This window comes from Rana temporaria, chromosome 2, assembly GCF_905171775.1.
Source record: "Rana temporaria chromosome 2, aRanTem1.1, whole genome shotgun sequence".
Classification (NCBI taxonomy): domain Eukaryota; kingdom Metazoa; phylum Chordata; class Amphibia; order Anura; family Ranidae; genus Rana; species Rana temporaria.
This window is the reverse complement of record NC_053490.1, coordinates 514,667,357-514,692,008: the sequence shown is the minus strand read 5'-3', so window position 1 is coordinate 514,692,008 and position 24,652 is coordinate 514,667,357. Positions and strand designations below refer to the sequence as shown.

The 24,652-nt window shown below is 48.7% G+C and overlaps 1 protein-coding gene across 2 annotated transcripts; it reads right to left on the bottom strand.

Moving 5' to 3' along the window:
* Window positions 1–12,841: 12,841 nt before the first annotated feature.
* Window positions 12,842–24,581, bottom strand: HMGN1 (high mobility group nucleosome binding domain 1). Of its 2 annotated transcripts, XM_040338999.1 has the most exons (7): window positions 24,337–24,581; window positions 23,508–23,543; window positions 21,712–21,741; window positions 19,431–19,466; window positions 17,588–17,644; window positions 15,806–15,943; window positions 12,842–13,935 (listed from the first exon to the last, which is right to left on the bottom strand). In XM_040338999.1, the coding sequence occupies exons 1-7, from the start codon at window positions 24,349–24,351 to the stop codon at window positions 13,891–13,893; spliced, it is 357 nt and encodes a 118-aa protein (XP_040194933.1). In that variant the 5' UTR covers window positions 24,352–24,581; the 3' UTR covers window positions 12,842–13,890. The 2 variants fall into 2 exon arrangements, with proteins under 2 accessions (XP_040194933.1, XP_040194934.1); XM_040339000.1 differs by lacking the exon at window positions 19,431–19,466 and having other exon boundaries at window positions 24,337–24,577.
* Window positions 24,582–24,652: the final 71 nt, after the last annotated feature.

Genomic DNA, 24,652 nt, shown 5'->3' with positions numbered 1-24,652 from the left:
CACCATATCCGCGTACCAGGGACGGCGAGGCCAATCTGGAGCAATTAGGATCGTCGGTATCCCCTCGGCTTCCACTCTGCGGCGCAGACGGGGGAGAAGCTTCAGGGAAGGAAAAGCATAGATTAGGCGATAGTGACCCCACGGCGCCACCAACGTGTCTGACGCGTCCGCCCACGGGTCTTATGACCTGCCCACGAACCTCAACACCTTCCGTTTGAGTCGCGATGCCAGGAGATCCACGTCTGGAGTGCCCCATTTTTGAAACACGTCCGGGTGCAGCGACCATTCTCCTTGGTCTAGCGTTTGGCGACTTAGGTAGTCTGCCTGACAGTTCTGTACACCCGGAATGTATACGGCCGAAAGAGCCGGAACGTTCTGTTCGGCTCACCGGAGGATATGAGCAACTTCCGCCGCTGCAGCTGAGCTCCTTGTGCCCCCCTGATGATTGACATAAGCCACAGCTGTGGCGTTGTCCAACTGGATCCTGACCGGGCGGACCTGTAGTCTCAGAGACCACTTGGAGAGGCACAGCCTGATCGCCCGGAGTTCTAGGACATTGATCGGCAGTCGGGATTCTTCCTGATTCCAGCGCCCCTGGGCTGACACCCCACACTTCCCCCCAGCCGGAGAGACTGGCGTCCGTCGTGACCACCGTCCATTGACACGAGAGGAACGACTTCCCGGCCCGAAGCACCGGAGGCGTCAGCCACCACACTACGGAGGATTTGACCAGGCGACTCACCCGGATCTGGCAATCCAGGGACGAAGGGCGCTTGTCCCAACGCGACAGGATTTCTCTCTAACACTCGAGGCCCAGCACTCTCATGCAAAAACGAAGCGACAAACACTTTTGAGTTGCCAACCGCTGTACCGCAGCCCGCAGCGTCTGTAGTTTTTCTAGGAGGAGAAAAACTCTCGCCTCCAAGGAGTCCAGGACCAACCCCAAGTATTCCAGACGTTGAGACGGTACCAACACCGACTTCTGAACATTTATCACCCAATCAAATTCCCGGAGGGTCTGGCAGGTGATAGACACATCTAGCTCTAACTCTGAGCCTGAAGAAGCTATCAGGAGAAGGTCGTCCAGGTATCCTACAATAGCGATCCCACGCTGCCTCAGCAGGGCCAGAATCGGAGCGAGCACCTTGGTGAAAACCCTTGGCGCCGAAGCCAGGCCGAAAGGGAAAGCCACGAATTGAAAATGGTCCTCCCCTACCGCAAAGCGCAGAAATCTCTGGTGCTTTGCGCATATGGGGATATGCAAGTACGCGTTCTTGATATCCAAGGACTCCAAAAAATCCCCCGGATGGAGTGCCGCTACCACAGAGCGAACTGACTGCATCCTGAACTTTTGCACTCTGACAAAGCAGTTGAGGGCCTTGAGATCCAGGATCGGAATGACCCCTTCCTTCTTGGGGACCACAAACAGTTTGGAGTAAAACCCCTGAAACCGTTCCAGCAAAGGAACCGGCACGATCACCCCCCTCACCAGCAGATCCTGAACAGCCCCAAACAGGGCCTCCGGAGGAAGCTGGAGGTTGGAAGGAAAAAAATCTGTTTGGTGGACAAGAGAGAAACTATCTTGTACCCCGAGGAAACTACTTCGCAAACCCTCCGGTCGGAAAGAAGAGACATCCACCGAGCCACGAATTCAGCCCCCCACCCGAGAGATCTTCATGCGGAAGCAGGTTTTTCCGCAGGCTTGCGGAACCAGGGGTGCTTCTGCCCTTCGCGCCCTGGGAACGTTTACCTGCAGCACCAGGCGAACAAAAAAAAACGCTTGGGGGCGGTAAAGAAGGGCCCCTGCCTACGGCGAGGCTCCTTACCCTTACTGGATTGAGGGAGCAGAGTGCTCTTACCTCCCGTGGCATCTTTTATAATGTCATCTAGAGATGCCCCAAAAAGTCTTTCACCCTTAAAGGGCAAGTCCACCAAGGCCTTCTTAGAAGACTGGTCCACGGACCAACACTTCAGCCAGATAAGGCGGTGCAACACCACCGCATAGGCCGAGGCTCTAGAGAGCAAGGGAAGCGTATCCAGAGCTGACTCACAGACAAATTTTAGGCCCTGTACCAACTGGTCGGCCAGCGCCACACAGTCCGGAGGAGCCTGATGCTCCTCCAACTTCTGAAGCAACAACTTTTCCCGTTCAGTAAGTGTCTGAGACACTAGAACCCCGGCCAAGACCGGTCTCACCGCCAACCCCACCACCGTGAACATGGAGCGGACCACAGCCTCAGCTCTCCTATCTGCGGGGTCCTTGAAAGCGGGAGCCCCTTCCCCAGGAAACGTGGTAGCTTTGTTCAGTCTGGACACAGGGGGGTCCACTGATGGAGGAGAGGTCAATTTCTTCAGGAGATCCTCCTTAAAAGGATAATATACCGCAAAGCATTTTGGAACAGAAAAAAACTTTTGCGGTGGATCCCGTTCCTTGTAAAAACTTTTCCAGATAAGGAACACAAGAAAGTAGCAGTGCGGGCCGGCTTAAGGAACCCAAAAGGGACTGCCGAATCCTCAATTTTTTGAGTATCCCGCACCGCAGTGATAAGAGCTCCCACCAGAGCCCTATCATGTGCCGACCCTGATGCAGAGTCATCCTCACTGTCCGTGTGGACTAAGCCTGCATCCTCTGACACCTCGGAAACAGGGCCGGGAGCAGAAGCTGGGCCTGATTCCGTGTCAGAGGCATCCCCAGAGGAAGGCGGGGGAGGGGCGCCTTTTACCCCCCTTTGGCCACGTGCCGCTTCCACCCTGGCAACAAACGCCTCTAGGACTGCCATCATAGCATCCATCGAGACCGCAGGGGCACTAAGGGTTAATTCTGGCATGTCAGGGGGAGATGCATCCGGTTTCGACGCCATGTTTGTCCACCCTTTTGCCACCTCAGAAATGCAAGGCAAGATCCACAGGCCACCTTTCCGGTCGCAGCAGAGAAACAGGGGACCCCCCTGAGGACTCACCACCCGACCAGGCCTGTACCGCTGCTGTCTGCCTCCCAGAGCGCTGCTCTGTGCTGTACCGTCCCTCAGGAAGTGTGCTGGAGCCGTTTGCGCCGATTTTATAGCCACTAGAGGCAAACACACATTCCAAAATGGCCGCCGACATGCAAACAGAGCACGTGGGCTACAAGAAAATGGCCGCCGATCTCCAATAAAGGCGCCTGGTGCCGCCAAAATGGCGACCACGGGTGTAAATACAAAATACACCATACACAGCAGCAAACACCCGGGACCCCCAGGCAGGCCCCCCCCCCCCCGCACACACGGCAGCAACAGCACCCCCGGATGGCAGAGACAGCCCCCAGCCACAGAATGGAGCCCCCCCCCCCCCAGGCGGACCCCCCACCTCACGGCCGACCCAGTCACATAGAACGTGGGGAAAGGAGGGAGAGAGGAAAGCAGGACGGACCCCCAATCGACCTCCCCAGGATTGCCGAGCCGCACCACCCTGCCAGAGCAAGGGGACTGCTACTTACCCGTCCTGCGACCACTGGGTGGAGGCATCCCGGACACAACCAACATCCGCACAGTTACGGCATGGCTGTCGGCCCGGCACACTGTGACACGGACATAGAGCCCGGTCATATATGTGCCCTGGAGCGTATTGCCCCGGAATGTACACGACCGACAGAGCCAGTACGTACTTTTCGGCCCACCGGAGGATGTGAGCAACTTCCGCCACTTCAGCCGAGCTCTGTGTGCCCCCTTGATGATTGACATATGCCACAGCCGTTGCGTTGTCCAACTGGATCCTGACTGGGCGGCCCTGCAGTCTCAGAGACCACTTGGAGAGGCACAGCCTGATCGCCCAGGAGCTCCAGGACATTGATCGGCAGACGGGACTCTTCCCGAGGCCAGCACCCCTGGGCTGACTGAACACCCCAGACACCCCCCCAGCCGGGGAGACTGGCATTCATCCTGACCACCGTCCAATGGCGTGGCAGAAAAGATTTCCCGGAGATGTCAGCCACCACACATGTCTGATGTCTCCCCCGAATCCTCAATTTTCTGAGTATCCTGCACCACAGTGATAAGAGCTCCAACAAGCACCCTATCATGCGCTGACCCTGATGCAGAGTCATCCTCACTGTCCGTGTGGACTAGGCCTGCATCCTCTGACACCACAGAAGCAGTAGCAGGGCCCAATTCTGTGTCAGAGACACCCCTAGAAGTAGGCGGGGGCATTTTTTACCCCCCTTTGGCCACACGCCCCGTCAATCCTGGCAACAAACGCCTCAAGGACTGCCGTCATAGCATCCAGAGGCCGCAGGAACAGGGGCACTAAGGGTTAACTCTGGCATGTCTGGGGGAGAAGCATCCGGTTCGGACGCCATGCTGACCCACCCAATAGCCGCCCTTGGACTGCAAGGCAAGATCCACAGGCCACCCTCCCGGCCGCAGCAGAGAACAGGACTCACCACCCGACCAGGCTGTACTGCTACTGACTGCCCCAGAGCGCTGTCCGTGCTGTGCCGTCCCTTAGGAAGTGTGCTGGAGCCGTTCGCGCGATTTTCTAGGCACTAAAAGGCAAAAACCCCATCCAAAATGGCCGCCGACATGCAAACAGCATAGGGGCTACAAGAAAATGGCCGCCGATCGTTAATAAAGCCACCCAGCGCCGGCAAAATGGCAGACTCGAAAGTGCAGACAAAAAACACACTTAAACACACAGTAAACACCCGGGACCCCCGGGCAGGCCCCCCCCCCCTGCACACATGGCAGCAATAAAATCAACACAGCACCCCCAATAGCAGCCCCTGCCACACGATGGAGCCCCCTCAGGCGGACCCCCAACCTCACGGCCGACCACCCAGAATGTGGGGAAGGAGGGAGAGAGGACCCCCGATCGACCTCCCCAGGAATGCCCCTGCCACACCACCATGCCAAAGCAAGGGGACTGCTACTTACCTGTCCTGCGACCATCGGCTGGAGGTATCCCGGACAGAACCAACGTCCGCGCAGTTACGGCATTTCTGTCTGCCCGGCACACGGACATATGTGTGCCCTGGAGCGTATAGCTAACCTCACCGGCCACCCCTGGAGCAACGGGGCATGTCGTGGACAGCCCAGCGCGTAGCTAAAGGCCAGCACACGCTTGATGGCCGAACTTGGGGGGACTACAAGGATCCAGCCTGTCACCCAGTCGGCAGTTGAATGTAGATCTCAGGATCCAAAAACGCAGGAAAACTAAAAGAAAAGAAAAAAAAATGCAAAAAAAACGAATCTCCAGAGCACATGGGCCCAGAAGAGCCATATCATCTCCTTGCTAGGCAGAAAAAAACTGAGGCTGCAGAACTGAGAATGGGGGATCCGCCCTCTGGGAGGTACTGTACTGTGTGGAGAGTTTTAACACTTAACATGCTGTTTTTCTGCCTAGTCAATCTCCTAAAAGGGAGGATAATACCCTAAGGTCAATTGCTGCTATGTCCGTCCATGAACGGAAGAGAAAAGATACTTAGAGCTACCCGCATCCTCTGATGCAGAATCCCCATCAGATGAAGAGCTTGGGTTCAACCCTTCTTCCAGATTAGAAGCATTGTGAGAACGAATTGTCTTGGATACTAATAGAGGAAGGGGTCTAGCCGAGGCTGAAGCTATTGAACTAGATGAGGAAGGCCCCAGACCTGCTAACCTGTCATTGAAAGACCGGAAGGAGGCCACAACCTCCTTCATAGAAGACAAACTCCTTTAAAGAGACTAGCTCTGGATGGCATACAATCCTCAGAGAGCCTGACCCTACAGTTCCCACATTTCTTCACAGGTTTGGCCTAGAATAAAGCAGAAACAAGAAGCACAGACAAGGGCTTACCTTGGGGGCAGTATGGGACCCGGAGGCTGCCACTGGTTCAATACGAGTGGATGCTCCATCCTCAGACCTGTCCTCAAGCTCCATCGGGCGAGCGGAGATCAGCCGGAGAAATAGGCTGCAATTGATCTACTAAAAATTCGCCTGTCTGGCGTTCAGCAGACTGTCCCCTAGACAGCATGTCCTTAAAGTGGAGGTTCACCCTATAAAAAAAATTTCTAACACTACATCCAGCCCAGTCCTGCATATAAAATGACAGACCTTTTTTTTTTTTCTTTGCCGTAGATAGCGTTTAGCCGTGGAATTCACCGCGGCTTCCGGGTAGGGAATCCCGCGCGAGTGGGTGTTCCTATTGTCATGCCAATTGATTGCCATGCTAAACGACGGTGCACACAGCGCGTCACGACTTCCCGAAAGAAGCTTGGGTCGGCTCGGCTCTATTCGGCACGCCTCGCTTCTAATAAAACAGCACCTGGATGCGTGTCAAACGACTTCCGGTGCCATCGTGACGCGTCACCAGAAGACGTCCGATGCTATCTTGGTACACCTCGGTGAAGCACGAGGAAGGACAGGTTCCACACAGCAAGGCTGGGGGGGGGGGGGAGTGAAGGAAGTTGCCACTATTTTACAACCAGGTAGACAAGAAACTCCAAACATGGAACCCTTCTGGACAGAACTCCTCTGGGAGTATGACAAAATAAAAAGAAACCAGGACTTGGCCACAACTAGTCCTGAATGACCCCCAAAAAAAAACGTGTCGTGCTCCTGGAGGGTCTGGAAACACAAAACAACTGAGGGTCAGAGGGAAGGGCCTTTTAAATTTGATCTGTTTTTTTTTTCCTTTAGAGGGCGGAGCCAATCTTAAGTAGCTGTCCTGATCACTAGCATTTTCAGGTCAGAGAAGACAAACCGTCAGAATTCTCAGAAAATCAGCACACTTTAAAAGTCCAACCCAGGTACACTCTATATGTGAAGATGTATGCTTGGGCTACATTCACACGGTCAATGGACAAGCCCTGTTATTTCTAATGGCATGAAACTGCAGATGTCTAGGGTAACGTGTGTGCTCAGTCGATTCAATAGACAGGCTGACTGCAGCCACAGCTTTTCATGACAGTTTGCAAGGCTAGTGATCACAGCCACAAAACCGCAGATAAATCGCTAAATGTGCAAACAGTCAATATCTATGGTTGTCAGCCTGTCATTGCATGGGGCTGTAGCCATTTGCACACACCTGTCATTCAAGAAACAGGAATCTGGCATGACAGTTGTGTGCGCAAATAGCTACAGCTACTCAGCCCTATGCAACAACCATAGATATGGACTGTTTGCACAGTCATCGATTACCTGTGGTATTGTGGCTGCAATCACTGGCTGTACAAACATTTACGAATAGATGTGGCTGAAAATAGGATTTTTGTACTCACCGTCAGCAGCCTTTGACCTTCGGTTATATCCACTTCCTTCCAGGAGAGTTGGGCAGAAAAAAAAAAAAGCATTTTAAGTGTTAAAAACACTTTGCTCAGCACAGCTCCTCCCAGGGGGCATGGTCCCCCGGGTATAACACAAACTGGAGCTGCTGAGGCAGAGTGTGGAACAAGCAGTACAAAGGAGGGGTGGGTGCTGTGCCCGTCCATGAACTCAGAGAAATGGATTTTACGGTGAGTACAAAAATCCTATTTTCTCTTCCGTTCATGGACAGACACAGCAGCCTTTGACCTTAAACACGTCCCCAAGCAGTGTCAAAAAATTAGAGTGGGAAAACACAGCAAACCAAGCTACACCCCAAACAAAACCGAGGAACTCAACGGAGGAACTCCAACCTTAAACTGCCGCCTGTAACACCTTGCGGCCGAAGGAGGCATCTGAAGATGCACTCACATCCACCTCGTAAAACTTTGAAAAAGTGTGGACTGACGACCAGGTTGCTGCCTTACACACCTGTAACACAGAGGCTTGATGCCGGAAAGCCCAAGAGGCACCGATCGCCCTGGTCCAATGAGCCGTGACCCGAAAAGGAGGTGCCCGCCCTTTCAGGGCATAGGCCTGAAGCACAACCCGTCTGATCCACCTAGAAATGAGTCCAACTTTCGGAACGGAGCCGTAGCCGATAAGTACACTCGTAGGGCCCGAACCACATCCAGGGAATGTAAAGTGGCCTCCTTGGGGTTTTTCGGCCGAGGACATAAGGATGGCAACACAATGTCCTCATTAAAGTGAAAAGCTGAAATGACCTTTGGGAGAAAAGACGGCTGCGGCCGCAGCACCACCTTATTCTCATGGATGACCAAGTAGGGAGCCTTGCAGGACAAGGCCGCCAGTTCAGACACCCGTCTGATGTAATTGCTACTAGAAAAAACACCTTTTGTGACAGAGTCAACAAAGGGATCTTCCGAATGTCCTCAAAAGGAGCGTCCTAAAGCACCGAAAGGACCAAATTCAAGTCCAATGGGGCAGTGGAGGGACCACATGCCAGACCCCCTGCACAAACGTACGCACCAAGGAGTGCGCTGCCAAGGGTCGCTGAAAGTAAACAGCTAGAGCCGAGATCTGACTCTTAACCATACTCAAGGCGAGAGCCTGATCCACTCCCCGCTGTAAAAACAGCAGAATCCGGGACACCGCGTATGTACGGGGGTGCCATTTCATCTCTTCACACATAGAGATGTAGGCCTTCCACATACGATGATACATCCTTTGTGAAGTAGACTTCCTTGCACGCAGCATGGTAGAAACCGAGCCTGATAGGCCCCGGTCCTTCAACACCTGGCTCAACAGCCACGCCGCTAAAGCCAGCGACTGTAAAGCAGGGTGGAAGATCGGACCCTGCGACAGAAGATCTTCTCTCAGGGGTAGACGCCAGGGGGCATCTGCCACCAGACGCACCAGGAGCGGTGCGGCTAGTCTGGGGCGATCAGGATTGTTGGAATCTTTTCGGCTTCCACTCTCTGCGCAGCAGGCGAGGAAGAAGCTTCAGAGGAGGGAAGGCGTAAATTAGGCGATAATGACCCCAAGGTGCCACCAACTGCGTCCGCCCACGTGTCTTGACCTGGCCACGAACCGTGACACCTTCCGATTGAGACGGGACGCTAGAAGGTCCACGTCTGGAGTGCCCCATACTCTGAAACACCTCCGGGTGGAGTGACCACTCTCCTTGGTCTAGTGTTTGGTGACTTAGGTAGTCGGCTTGCCAATTCTGTACCCCCGGGAATGTACACGCCGATAGAGCCGGAACGCACCTTTCGGCCCACCGAAGGATGTGTGCGACTTCCATCGCTGCAGCCGAGCTCCGTCAGCTTTCCCTGATGACTGACGTATGCCACGGCCGTGGCGTTGTCGGACTGGATCCTGACAGGTCGGCCCTGCAGATCCAGGGACCACCTGGCAAGGCACAGCTTTATTGCTCGGAGCTCCAGTACATTGATTGGCAGGCGGGACTACTCCTGAGTCCAGTGCCCCTGGGATAACTGGGTGCCCCAAATGCCCCCCCAGCCAGAGAGGCTGGCATCCGTCGTGACCAATGGCACGGCAGAAACAACTTCCCGGTCCGAAGCACCGGAGACGTCAGCCACCACAACAGGGAAGACTTGCCCAGAGGGCTCAACTGAATCTGGTAATCCACAGATGACGGGAGCTTGTCCCAACGTGACAGAATTTCCTTCTGTAGCTCCCGGGTGTGGAATTGGGCATACGGAACCGCCTCGAAAGAGGCCACCATCAGACCCAGAACCCTCATGCAGAATCGAAGAGATGATCACTTCTGGGTCGACAACTGCTGCACCCGATTGCAGAGTCTGAAGTTTCTCCGTTGGGAGGAAAACTCTCGCCTCTGCGGAATCCAGGACTAGTCCCAGGTATTCCAGACACAGAACCAACACCGACTTCTGGATATTCAGAAGCCAGCCGAACTCGGAGTGTCTGACACGTCCTCTTCTAACTCTGAGCCTGAGGAAGCTCTCAGGAGAAAGTCGTCCAGGTATCCCACGATAGCAATCCCTCTCTGCCTCAGCAGGGCCAGAATCGGGGCGAGCACCTTGGTGAAAACCCACGGTGCCGATGCCAAGCCGAATGGGAGGGCCACAAATTGAAAGTGGACCTCCCCGACCGCAAAGCTTATCATTCACTGAGCCTGAAGCAGAGACATCCTCACAGTCCACGTGGGTTAAGCCCACATCATCTGACATGACAGAACCAGAGCCAGAAGCAACTGCAGGATATGATTCTGTGTCAGAAACGTCCTCAGAAGCATGCTCAGGGAGGGGAGCGCTTTTTAACCCCCCTTTCTGGCCACTTGTCGCTTCAAACCTGGCGAGAAACGCCTCAAGAACAGCCAACATTGCCTCAACAGATGCGGCAGGGGGATTAAGGGTTAACTCAGGCATTGTTGGGGCAGAAGCACCAGGTTCAGGCTCCATGATGCCCCACCGTGTCACCGAGCACTGCAAAGCAGAACAACCCACCGGTCACCTCCTGGCTGCAAAGAACAGAAGGCAGAGGCCCCCAGGGAACTCACCACCCCACCCGGTTGCAGTGAGCTGAAAAAAACTGAAGTGTGCTCAGAAAGCTGGCTGCGCCTGTCACCTCAGGGACGATTCGTGGTCTTTTGCAGCACTATTACAGTCACAAGAGGCCAAGACATATCTAAGATGGCCGCCATCTGAGGTAAAAAGCACCAGCGGGCTACAAGAAAATGGCCGCCGAGCTATGTAAACCGCGACCACGGCAAAATGGCGGCCGTGCAGTTTTAAAACCCCCAGTGACACAGCAAACAGAGCAGCAACTCCACAGTAAAACACACAGCCCCCCGCAACACACAGTCCCGGTGGTAATAACACCCCAGGAGGCCCCCCCTCACAGCCGCTACCCAGTATGGGGATGGAGAGGAAAGCAGGGCGGACCCTCAGTCAACCTCCCCAGGGGGAAACACCAGCCATACCACCTTGCCAGGGCAAGGGGCCACTACTTACCCGTCCTGCGACCACCAGCTGGAGGTATCCCGGACAGAACCAACGTCCGCCAAACGGCATGGCTGTCGGCCAGACACACTGACAAGGCCATAGAGACCGGTCATATGTGTGCCCTGGAACATGTAGTTCCCCGGCTGCCCCTGGAGCAATGGGGCATGTCGTGGACGACCCAGAGCTGAGCTGAGGGTCGGCACACGCTCGATGGCCGAACATGGGGGGACTACAAGAGTCAAGACCCAGCCTGTCACCCAGTCGGCAGTTGATAGAAGAATCACAGGATTCAAAAATGCAGGAATAAAAGTTAAAAAAAAAAAATTCTAGAGTACATGGACTCCAGAAGGCCATGTCCTCCTGACATTAGGCAGAAAGAAAACTGGAGCTGCTGAGGCAGAGTGTGGGTTATACCCCAGGGGACCTCGCCCCCTGGGAGGAGCTGTGCTGAGCAAAGTGTTTTTTTAACACTTAAAGTGCTTTTTTTCTGCCAAACTCTCCTGGAAGTGGATATAACCCAAGGTCAAAGGCTGCTGTGTGCATCCATGAACGGAAGAGAAATCAGCCTGTCATTGCAGTGTTTCACACACACACACACACACACACCTGTCATTCCAGACACAGGAAACTGCAGATTTTTGCTGGAAAAGGTTGGCTGTGAATGTAAACTTACTTCTCTACTCCTGCAAGCTCCAATCTGTGTGGAAGCCTCCAATATAAGATGTTCCAAACTGCAGCTGCACAGCCCTCCAGTACAATGCAGAACTAAGCCATGCGCTGTACACAAAGGTCTACCCCACACCTGAGCAACACTGAAGCAATTGTGAGGAAAGTTGTTCCAACATTACCCATTTCTGAGGGGAGGGAATGAGAATTTTAGGCCCCTTTCACACCAGCTCGTTTTAGACAGACCTGACCACCCATTGTTCTTTATGGGGAGGCGGATGCGAATGGACACGTCTGGGCTGCCATCTAGTGTATCGGATCACAGACGGATGGAAACGGACAAATAGTCAGTTTCTATCCCATTGCCCCAAAGAACAGCAAGAGCTGAGCTGACACGGACCCGTCATTCACCTGCTCCGCGGATCGATTCCTTCCCCCTACCCCCATGTTTAAAGGACCTTACCCTTGCAAGAAAGGGAGCATGTGCTTAAGGAAGCCAGTTTACTTTAACCACTTGCCGACCAGCCGCCAGTTTTACTGCAGCAGCATGGCAAAACGTTCTTACGTTGCTTCGCCCTGTGGCCACTAGGTGGGGGGATGACTGCCGGGCACTTACGAGCGCTCTTGACAGCGAGAACTGCGATGTGTGTGTAAACACAAAGATCCTGGTTCTCTCAGGGGAGAAATTACAGACTGTGCATACTTTGTATGAACAGCCATCTGTCATTTTCTCTAGCAAGTCCCACTCCCCTTCAGTTAGAACATGCAGAGGGAACACAATTAACCCCTTTATCACCCCTATTGTTACCCCTTCCCTGCCACTGACATTTTTATAGCACTAAACGCTGTAAAATTGTCAATGGTCCCAAAAATGTGTCAAGTGTCTGCCATATCGCAGTCCCAAAAAAAATTGCTGATTACCGCCATTACTAGTAAAAAAAGCCATAATTCCATCCCCTATTTTTAGACGCTATAACTTTTGCGCAAACCAATATATGCTTATTGCAATTTTAACCAAAAAGATGAATACCAGCTTGAACCAATAAAAAAACGTGGGGTATTTATTATAGCACAAAGAGATAGCGTTTTTAAAAATTGTCGCTGTTCTTTTGTTTATAGTGCAAAAAATTTAAACAGAAGGTGATCAAATGCCACCAAAAGCTTCATTTGTGGTGAAAAGCGCAACATTTTGTTTGGGTACAGCGTCACATGAACGCACAATTGTCAGTTAAAGCAACGCAGTGTCGAATTGTAAAAAGTGCTCTGGTCAGGAAGGGGGTAAAATCTTCCGGGCTGAATCGGTTAACAAGCAAAAACAGTCACATCTACATAGCACTGTTCTGGTAGGTTACGTCATATGCAATTACCTCCTGTTAAAACAAATTTAGAAATCAGAGTTCACAACCCAAAAATGTACTTAACTTTTTTTTCAACCAGGTTTTATTGGTTTGGTGATCAGTACACAGACACTATGAACAATCTGTACATTGTTTTTCCTTAAACTCTAGTAGATTGGAAATCTAGGAATAAAAACATGTAGTCAAAATTAAAGTCAGAAACCAAACAAACCCTAGCGGCTTCCCCAACTTGAAGTTTAAAGGACAAGTTGGCATTTTTTTTTTTGTAAAAAAAATATTTAAAACACAAAGCACCCCTCGTACCAGTATCTCTGATGCCGTTAGCTTAACCCATTCTCCGTAAAAATGAGATGATGGGATAGATACCAAAACGAAAAAATAAAATGCAGCCGCCCTGGGAGTGAAGTGGTTGACATTTTTTTTTAACCGCTTTTATTTTTTTAAGCTTCCCAGTACATCACGCTCACTACACACTCGAAGTTTTCCAAAAAGATTCACAGCACTTTTACACAGATACTGAAAATAAAATACCACTACCCCAAAAAAAAAAAAAAATATAGGAAAAAATGGTAACATCACAGATAAGTACACAATTTTTCAGAGGGAAATCCATCACCTGGGGACTTTTATTAGATGTAAAAATTGTACGCAAGACAGTATGGGTACAGAACAATTTAACTGTTAAGACATTAAAAAAAAAACCTTTGAAAACTGTGAATCAGACCAAAATCCAGGCCTTGCCTTCTGACTTGGCCTGCAAGCAAGATCAATGGGGCATAGGTCAAAATCAGGTGAAATTACTTTGAACCATCTCATCACAACCCAGCCATGGAATTAACCTTTAAGTGCTCCACAGTAAATACTTCACACTTGATAACATCTTTTTTAAAAAAATGGGCTTTCCATCCAAGCGTGTATTAAAAAATAAAAACAATTTTGGAACAAAAAGACATGGTGGGATTCCCTCCTATTTTAAAAATGTGTTTTCTAGAATTAAACTACTAAAAAACTTGCATTTACAAAATAGTTGATAAAAATATTCCTCTGAATTGTACAAGGGAGGTACAGGAACCACTGATAAAAGACTTGGAACAAGATGTAGGTTATTCAGACTTCGATTCCTTTTCATCCTTGTCGGATCCTGCGGCCTAAAAACAAAACAAAAAAACACATTTATTTCAAGTCATCACAAAAGTAATCTACATTAAAGACAGAAACAGACAACCAGGATAGTTCGTTAGACCTTGCAACCGTCACTATGGGTTGATTTACTAAAACTGGAGAGTGCAAAATCTGGCACAGCTCATCAGCTTCCAGTTTTTTGTCAAAGCTAAAAGTAGAAGTCCACCCCAACACTAAACATTTTGAAGCCGGTGCTGTGCCACGCTGAGCTTTGCTGTAGAGGCAGGCACAGAGGAGGCAGACAACGAAAGCCCCATAGTAACTATGGGTGACATCACTTCCCAGCCGTTGTCGGCCGTGTACTCTGAAGAGCTTCCGCCGCTGGAGAGTGGAGCGGCAAAAATAAAATAGGGAATTTCTTTACAGGGCTAGATTGTGGATGCCTGCAGATTTACAGATGTTAGTGTTGAGGCTCGTACACAAACTTAAGAAAATCAGCGAACGTTTTCAACCAAAGAATTTTCGTACGATTTTCGTAGTGTGTACACGTTTGATAGCAGATACCAAATTGACGTATGAAAATTACCAAAAGGATAAACTGCAGATTTTTCTCGCACGGAAACAGAACAAATGATTTGTTTAATGTGTACCATTTTCAAACAAAAAAAAACAAAAGCCTTTGTCGTGCGAGACTTTTCGTATGATTTTTTTTATAGTGAGTACCCCACTTTGGGGTGGGCTACTACTTTAATCAAACAAGCTGAAGTTAGATGTTGATTGGCTACCATGCAGAGCTGCACCAGATTCTGCACTCCAGTTTTTCAACCCCTTTGTCTACAGTAATCATCCAAGTCTGAGCCTGGCGAGTGCCACATCCCATATGTAGATTATATAAAAAGGATTTAGGGACTTTAGGCACTGCAAAAAAAAAAAAAAATGCAGTGCCTAAAGCTTATTCACTTACACTGTGTAAAGTAATCTGCCCATCACTTGTCATGTCTGCAGAGTGCTTTCAATGCACTGACAGTTACTTTCACCCGGGAGGGGGGGCGGGTCAAGAAAATACCACCTCAGTTACAAGACTTCATGTGGCAGCATTCCCTATCTGAGCATGTGTAAACTTGACAGGCAGGGCACATATGCTGTAGTAGCATTAAGAGGCTTATAATAAACTGCATGTATGCAGGGTTTACTGTAGGAAAAACCATGGGCACTTTGGAACATAAATCATATCAGGTGAAGTAACCCACATTTCAGGAAACACCACCTTCATTCCTTAGATTTAGCTTGTGGTTAGTCCAGAATTATCGCTCGACCAAGGGTCAGAGATACGCTTGAAAACTTGCATTCCAACATCTAACACATTCTAAGCATTTATAATTCTCCAGTCTCGCATCCTTACACTCCTGCCATGCTAAATTGCAGAGGATGTCGCCATCAGTTGATGGCGGGTTGGACACAAGTGAGGGGGGCTTGGGAAGCACTGCTCACTCACTTTTGACAGCATAGCAAGACTAAATATCTTGCTGGGCTGCGTAGTGACAAATGGATTAGGACTCCTTACAAGTCAGTGACTTAAACCAACCCCAATTAGCCCTGGTCCACACCAGTAAGACTTGTCATGAGATTTTGAATTGTCAAATCACATGACAAGTTGCACCTTATTTGTGGCAAAGAACAGTTCGAATTGTCGTAACTCTAGTTGAAAAAGTTTTGTTAAAAGTTGCAAGCCACAATGAAATTGCACTGAAGTTTCAAAGCCGCACCGGTGTGAACCGGGGCCTTGCAGCACCTGAACCATGACTAGTTCTGTTAACCGTACAGAACAGTCAGAATTGACATGCAGATCTTGTGTTGTAAAGGTATTTGCTTTAAAACAGGTCAATGAAAACCCACCTCATCGTCGTCGTCCTTTGTCTCTCCGTTTTCAGATGGGACGTCCTCTTTAGTCTCGTCTTTGTTAGCCTCTTCAGTCTGTTTGCCTTTAGCGCCCTTCTTTCCCTTTGCTGGAACCTTTTTGTCTTCAGACTTCTCCTGAAAAGAAAGCATCAACATAAACATGTGTTCTACATTAGAAACTAGAGGCCCCTGCTCTCACTTGAGCCGAGCCGGCATTCCATGCGTGTCATACGACATCAGCAAAATCTGGCGCAGCTCTGCATAGAAACCAGTCTCCAGGTTTATCACCAAAGCTTCATTGAACAAGCCGACGTTAGAAGCCGATTTGCTACCATGCACAGCTGCACCAGATTATGCGTTCTCCAGTTTTAGTAAATCAACCCATGTAAGACTACAGGACAGGTAGGACCTACAGCAGCTAAAAATATTTAATACTGAACTACAAAAGGTTATATAACTGAGGGGAAATTTAACTGCAGTTGTAGCGAAGCTCAGAAGATGCAATGGGAATAAGCAATCCTCAATGTAGGGAGTACACCAATCACAGGAACTGGATACTTGGGGAAAATGTAAAAAAAATTGCCAATTGGAAGCCACAAGTTATTCTATGCAAACAGCAATGATACACTCTGATAAAGTCAGTATCTGGTTTCATCGCCTTTATAAGCAATAGCACCTTTTATGCCCTGGAATTATTGCTGTCAATCCAGCATGAATATAGCGAGTTAACCTTTCATAATAGGTTACACCCATATTCAGGGTGTGACCCGTTATGAAAGAAACGGACCCGCTCGCCAGCTAGCAGGGGGGGGGGGAATCTTCTCCCCTTGCTAGCCGTCACAATTAAAAAAAAACGCATCCCCTGCATCACTCAGTGTTCTGTGAATGGAAAACTAGTGGCCGTTGGCTTGAAGTTCTCAATGAACTACCACAGCGCTGTAGTAGTTCATGGATTCTGTCAGAACATTTTGGCTTTCTCACAGGGAGGTGCAAGCAAGCAGATACAGGGGACAGATCTGCAGGAGACCTGCATGTCATCAGCGATCTGCTGGTGAAATGCTTTACAGGCTTCCAAAACAAAATGCACTTTACCTGAAAAACTTCTTTACACCACTGGCATGGAAAAGTGATAATAACCCTCACCTTTCTGTATTAGATTATTGGGGCATTTGTTCTGCCTCTCCCTGGTTAGATCTGGATAAATTCGAAGAATCTAGCAAATGAATTTTCCTACTTTAAATTATGTAGCACCACCAGGACATCTTGCAATTTTAAGTTCTACGTATAGCTTGTGTTAGAAATACTTGACCCAAAACCCTATTGGTCAGTAAAACAGCATCTCCAATTAGTCCCCAACTCTTAATACTTTCCAAGAATGCTCTTTTCTCTTCGACATCCATTTATGTTGGGACAATTTTGGCTATACATCATTTCATTCATTTGATTCCTTCTGACATGACGCCATGCAAGCCACTACTCAGATCAGCCCTGTTACACTGCAATGCAATGCACGATAGGCAGAGGGCATTAGTGAGTTGACTGTTCAAAGTGGCATTACTACCCTTAGCAAGATATTTAAATAGTCACATTTTATGCTAAACTGGATCAGAGCATCTCACCTCCAATCTTCCCACCAGAGATCACATAATTGTGTCTAGGCCTTTCAAAAAACTTTTGAACAGTATATGGCAGCGACAGAGTTCCACCACTAGGCCAATACAATACTAATGCAAAAAGAATGTGTATGTTGTAAAGTCAGTTTTTTTTATTATTATTTACCTTTACTGCAGCCTTTTCCTTTTTTGGCTTTGGTTCAGCCTTTGGAGGAGCGGGTTTCTATAATAGAAGAAAAAAAATAATTGTAATTATTTAATGCAATCTGGACTATGAAAAATACATTCTCTTGAACAATTGCCACTTTTGAGTTTGGGGGGGGGGGGGGGGGGGGGTATAGCAGGTACCTCCATTTTCACCTCTGCAGTCTTCTGGGACATGACAGATCCCAGAAGACTACATCCATCATTCACAATATGCAGCAGACACCTGGCTGGAAAGCCCATAGTGAAGATGCAGGGGACCTCAGACAGCGGGGGAGACCGACTGGGGTGAGCACACTGCTCGATCATGGGACGGGTAATAATTGTTTTTTTTTTTTTAAGTCAGCAGCTACAGTTTTTGTAGCCGACTAGAACTCCTCTAAGAGGATGCCAATTAGAGGTTCTAATGAAGTTCTTCCCTATAATATCCAAAGAGGTTTTTTGCTATACAGGAGTGCTTTCTTTTTACCATTCCACTATCTTACAAACACTAAGCCCAGGTTCATACTGGGATTGAAGCCAAGCACGTTCAGCTGAACTCTCACGATTCCACTCCCGCCTGCAAGTCCTCGCAAAAAGTAGTACAGAAACTACCTTTTGAAATGGGTGCAGCACCGATAAGGACGGTGCTATTGCCGCCAATTTGACATGTCAAATCGTACCAGGAGTAAAGGCCCTCATCAATGGGTTGCATCCTCACAGATGCGCAAGTTCTAGAAGCTGGCCCCAATATATCGCCTCTGGGGGTTTCCCCTTCTACACCTTTTCTCAATGCACCAATTGTTCTGCTCCCAAAACCAACCCTAATCGTTCTGATTCCCAACACCAATTAGGTAAGGAGTGAAGCAAAAGTGTTTTTGTATTGCAACACACTTATTGTAAAGAAAAATGGCCAACTTTACAGTCACACTTGGAGTTGAGAAAATGACTGCAACCTCCAATTTTTACTAAGATTATAAACAGCCATTTTGGATCTCCGATTAGGGCTCTGTTCACACCTGCAGGTGCAGTAGGGGATTGTTTTTGAACATTTCCAGGCACTGCATTTAGGGAAGCCCATTTTTTTCAATGTGCTGCCCTATGCTCATACATGTCACCAATGCACTTGTGTGCCAAAACTTATGGCAAGATGCATACAGGAGCCATTATGAGTGGCACCATTGTGCATCTACAGAAGGAATGCATGGTTTTTATACATTGCTAAAACAGCATGCAATTGTGTGTGCATTCCCACAAGGAACAAAATGTTAACCTAGCCCAGACAATTGTACTGCACTCTAGTTAAAAGCTCATTTGAGGCTGCTAAATTTACCATTACCACACATTACCCACTCTGGACAAACTTGCCTATAAAGTCTCGCTTATAAAGATTGAATTACACCGACCTGAACTAGTATCAATACTCTGGGTTGCTACACCTTTTGAAACCAGCCTCATCTTAGTCATTCCAATTTAATAAACGAGTGGAAATCTTTACATTTTGTTATTCAATCCTGCGGAAAGCATTACGACCGGGAATTCAAAGTGAACAGGAACTCGCTTCTCACACTTTGATAACGGACGTTATTCACTCAACTTTGTAAAGATTCACCACTCCTTCCGTAAAGCCCAGGAAGAAGCTGGTTCACTGACAGGAGAGTGCAGTTCCCCAGAGTAATGATTATAGAACAGTGCTGTGAAGGAGATCTGTATAATTCAATCTTTAAAATGCAAAACTTACCGCTAGGTCATAGATTGCAAGTTAGCCTCTTAAAATATTCTATTTGTGGACAAACCCTGAAGAGCAGTGAAAAGCGTTCTCTTACTTTTTGCAGTTTGGGCACCACTGGGGAAGATGTCCACTTTTGCAGCCAAATGAGGATAAAAACATTAACTTTATACATGTTCACATAGTATAACAAATCAGAACTAAACCCTTCCATCCTTTACAGTAGGGGTAGGTAGCCTCGGCCCTCCAGCTGTTTTGAAACTACAAGTCCCTGACAATCACAGGCATGACTCCTAGAGGCATGATGGGATTTGTAGTTTCACCACAGCTGGAGGGCCGAGATTGCCTACCCCCGCTTTACAGCCAGGGAAGGAACCATCTTAGCCTCTGACCTGCAATTGGCATGGTGCTACACATGTGGACTTTTACTTTGTTAGTTCACAGCACAAGCAGCTCTGACCATTACTCATGGTATGCCTCGAAATAACTTTTCGGTAAACTGTTAAAAAGGTGGGTTTAGTTACACTTTAAAGAGGAACCAAACCCATCAATTTAAAAAAATGTAGTCTCAGCATGTACCCGGAACATACCCATCACATTTGCTTGTGACCTCAACCAAACTGAGAAACCTTCAAATGGCTGGTGTCATAACTGATCACATGTGCAGCTGAAGAGCAAACCGCAGCCAAGATGGCAGCTTCCTTAGCTGAAAGTAAGCTTAACAAATGAGTTAAAGCTCTGCTAACTACCATTATGCAAACATTTGGGTTTTTATTGCTGTCGGCCATTCGCCAATTATGTGCAAGCTAATAAAATCGTCCTTTAATGTTTCATGCACATGATTGAGTATTTTTTTTTCCAAAGTTAAAACACTGCATTCATTGCAAACTTCTGCCGCCTTTTTTTGTAGTAATCAACCCCACAGTCTAAGACAGCAACCTCAGCCCCCCAGCTGTGGTGAAACTACATATCCCATCATGCCTCTAGGAGTCATGCCTGTGACTGTCAGGGTGGAGGGCCGAGGTAGCCTACAAAACAGCTGGAGGGCCGAGGTAGCCTACCCCTGGTATAAGAGGTTCCCAGTTTTTCCTCTGGTGCTTAAAACGGAAGTTCAGTCAAGGAACAAAATCTTTTATTACTCCAAGCCTTATCCTTTCTACCCTATGTAAAGAAAGGTCTATATTTACCTATTCTAAGTGTGGTATGGTCACAAGATCAGCTTCAGTGTAGAGGGACAGCCAACAGATGCCCCATAGTAAACCTATGGGCAATAGCATCAATCAAGCTCTGCAGCAGTTGTTGGTGTTCCCTCTAGACCAGGTGTTCGTGTTCCCTCTGGCGGCCCTCCAGCTGTTGCAAAACTACAAGTCCCATGAGGCATTGCAAGGCTAACAGTTATAAGCATGACTCACAGGCAGAGGCATGATGGGACTTGTAGTTTCGGAACAGCTGGAGGGCCGCCAGTTTGACACCCCTGCTCTAGACTGAAGCTAGCACTGGGACACGATCAAACGACCAGACCGTTCTCAGCACAATATATATAAAAAAATCTTTCCTTTGCAGGGTAGATGGAATACATGCTTGGCCCTAACAAGTTATTCCCCCCCACTAACCTGTGAGGCTGCTAGATGTGTGGGATAAGCCCTACATAGCTGCGACTGCATAAAGTATACCGCACTGTGTTCCGGGTGCAAAAACACTTCCCGCTTTACACCCGCAACACAGAAGAGTTTACCGCGGCAGCGCTCAGAGCAAGCAATGAATACAAAGCTTCCTCCGACTGCCGAGTCAGAGGTTGTGAGAACAACACGCCTCTGACTCAGCATTGTATTTATAGATAGAAAACATTGCTTGCTCTGAGCGCTTATGAGGTAAACGCGTGTTCCGGGTATGAGGCAGGAGGTGACGGTTCGTACCTGGAACAGTGCAGTATGCTGTATGTGCCTGCAGCTACACAGTTTATACAGCACAGCCAGCGGCCTCAGGTTTGCGAGGGACAGTGTATTTAAGCCAGCTCGACCCTAACTATGTAAAGTGGGAAGAATAATTAGTGTTTGAACTTCTGCTTTAAGCCCTAGAGGAAAAACTGGAAGTGAGGGCGGGCCCCTCTTAGACTGTGGGTTGGATTTAAAAGTAAAAAAACTGTTGCAATTTGTAAATGAATGTGGTGCAGATTCTTTGCAAAGAACACCCAATCACATGCAAGAAAACCTAAAATAATAAGGTTTTAAGCTTGCAAACGATTTGATGTTAGTCAGCAATAAAACCCCTTCAGAGGGTCCAACCCTTCTCCCTGCTGTGCAAAACTAAATAAAAAGTATTCTAGAGACACATTTGAAGCCCATCGTCTCCCTTTCAGGCCTAATGTGAATACTTACAGCTGACAACCGTGCCGACCTCCTCTTGGGCTGCAAGATAAAAAATGTACAAGATCAGACAATGCACTTTAGAGAGGAAAAAAAAAGTTCAACACTGAAATATGCACAAAGTGTTAATTTAAAGAACTAATAGAATATACACAAGAGGAAGAGAAGACCTACTAGGGCTTATTCAATTCTTGTATATCCAATAAGAGAAGAAGCCCCATTGGATCTACAAGAAGAAAAGAAGCCCCATTGGATATACAAGAGTAAGAGAAGAGCCTAAAGTGGAACTTCCGCTCATCGCAAACCCTCCCCTCCTCTGGTGTGACATTTGCCACCTTTCAGGGGGAGGGGGGTGCAGATACCTGTCTAAGGTATTTGCACCCACTTCCGGCCATATAGGGGAAAGGCAATAGCCGCTCCAGGTGGGAACCCAGACGAACATCCACCGTTGCAGGCAATGCACTTAGCAAAGCAGGATCAAAGATTGTCTCTGGACAGCCGCACACTGAATTAAAGCCTTTATTGAAAAAAAGAGCACTACAAGTCACAGCAACGTAAAATGAAATAAAACCCAACTGCTGACGCGTTTCACACTAGTGCTTAGTCATAGCTATGACTAAGCACTAGTGTGAAACGCGTCAGGGTTGGGTTTTATTTTACGTTGCTGCGACTTGTAGTGCTGTCCTTTATTCAATAAAGGCTACAATTTGTTCAGTGTGCGGCTGTCCAGAGACAATCTTTGTTCCTGCTTTCCGGCCACATAGTCTGCGGGTAGACCATCAGACCCCCCCCCTCATTGTGTTTTGGGAAACACGGCTCCCAGAACACAGTGGGGACCCGTGAGCATGGCGCATGCGCGGTAGGGAACCGGGCAGTGAAGCCGCAATGCTCCACTTCCTGGCTCCCTCACCGAGGATGGCGGTGGGGGCAGCAGAGTTGATTGCTCGTCTTCTGCTAAAATTGACGAGGAAGACTAGGACATCCGCACTCCAAAAAAAGCGTTCCTTTTTTAATAAAATAGGTCACAAAGCTGAAATCAAAAACACAGCTGACGCGTTTCACACTGTCATACAGTGCTTAATCAGCTATGATTAAGCACTGTATGACAGTGTGAAACCCGTCAGCTGTGTTTTTCTGATTTCTGCTGTGACATGTCAGCTTTGTGACCTATTTTATTAAAAAGGAACGCTTTTTTGGAGTGCGGCTGTCCTAGTCTTCCTCATCAATTATTGCATGTCATTGCATTGCCGGCACCCAGGGTTTTGGATTTGGTGAGAGTGTTCTTTTGGTCTATCGGAGCGGTCACCCTTCCCCCCATGCTTGTCTTCTGCTCCCGACGTCGCTGGACTCCAGGACGGGCAAGTGTCCCAATATTAAAAGTCAGCAGTATTTGTAGCTGCTCCACTTTAATTATACACAACATTAGATATAAGGGCTTCTTTACACCACAAAAACACTCCAGATGCATGCAGGTTCCAGTATGGTGTTTCCGGATGCATTCCAGGTGCGCCCCCCCCCCCCCACTGTACAGGGGGGGTCCGATGCGTTCACACCAAATGCATATAACAGACTTTCCATGTATTTTTGATGCAGAAAAAAAATAATAATAATAATAACACTGGACTGCATGTGTAGTGAACTGGATATAGATTAAATGAAAGAAAAATAATTTCTCTCAAGATTTAGCTCCATATGTAATTTTATTGGGCATGTCATATTGAATAGAATATAACATACTTAATAAAATATATCCATTTAGTATAATCGAAGTAATAAATCAGCACAGGTAATATCAGTGTTCTCCATACCTCATCCTTGACATCTCCAGCCTCAGCAGCGTTCACCTGAAAAACAGAAAACAAACAAAAAAGAGCGATTAGAAGAGAGCTTAGGAAAAGAGATAATAGCCAATCACAGGGCTGACCTTGAAGAAGTTACCTAATCTACTCCACTACAACAGTTCAGTCCTCCAATACCACAGGGGACACCAGAGGGCGCTAGAGTAATAAGAGACACAGGCCGCGCCGCTATAAGCACAGACAGGAGGGAGGGGGAAAAGGCGGGAGAGTCAGAGGGGGGTGTGCGCGCGCTGTAACAATGTAATCGGCCTTATAAACAAATGAGAAGCCGCGCAGGCTGAAGGCGCGCGGGTGGCCCCGCCCACCCTCTCTACGGCGGCGTCATGAGCGCCTCTTCTTCCCCCCAACCAGGGTCATCCTCGCCGAACACGTGACGTCACAAAGCTCAGCGCTCCCGCGCGCTGTCTCCCATTGGCCGGAGACGCAAATCTTTCCCCCCCTCCTCCTCCTTTCTCTTTACCTCGAACGTTCTAGAACGTGGTGGCGCGGGGGACGCTGTGAGGAGATCCCGCCGCCGAGCGATGAAGGAGAAAGGAGGGGGAGAAGAAGAGCTGATCCGCTCTGCGCGCCATTACTTGCAGCCCCTCCCCCTCCCTGCACCGCCATAACGAACGTTATCACACAGATACAAAAAAAAATACAAAAATCAAAATAACACCGGAACGGTGTGTACGGGTGTCTTCCCGCCCGGAGAGTCCCGAGGGGGTGACGGAATTATAAAACTCGCGCCCCCCCCGGGAAATACCGAGCGGTGCGGCACCGCGCGGAGTCTGCTTACCTTTCTCTTCGGCATGGCGGGCGTTGTGCTTGTCACGGGTTAAAAATTAAAAAAAAAAAATCAGAATCCTAAAACGTGAGGAAATAGAAGCGGGAATAAGCCAATGATAAGGGGCGCCTTGGAGAGCAGAGGAATCCCTTCTCCTGCAGATGGAGTCACTCACAAAGACTAAGCTCACTGCTCCTCGGCGCTTGCAAGCGGTTAATATGCCAGAGAGAGAACTAGTTCAAACCAGATAGGATCCCTCCGCCCTCTTTATCTACTCTCCGCTCCAACCTGGGTGGGGCGGAGAAAAACCCCTCTAACCCCGCCCCCG

Bases quoted from the DNA above. Each gene is read 5' to 3' on its own strand.
- HMGN1 (XM_040338999.1), bottom strand. The intron at 15,944-17,587 runs GTAAATAATAAT...CTTTCTTTTCAG, and splicing joins AGGAAAAGGCTGCAGTAAAG to GAGAAGTCTGAAGACAAAAA. The intron at 13,936-15,805 runs GTGGGTTTTCAT...TTTTGTTTTTAG, and splicing joins CAAAGGACGACGACGATGAG to GCCGCAGGATCCGACAAGGA.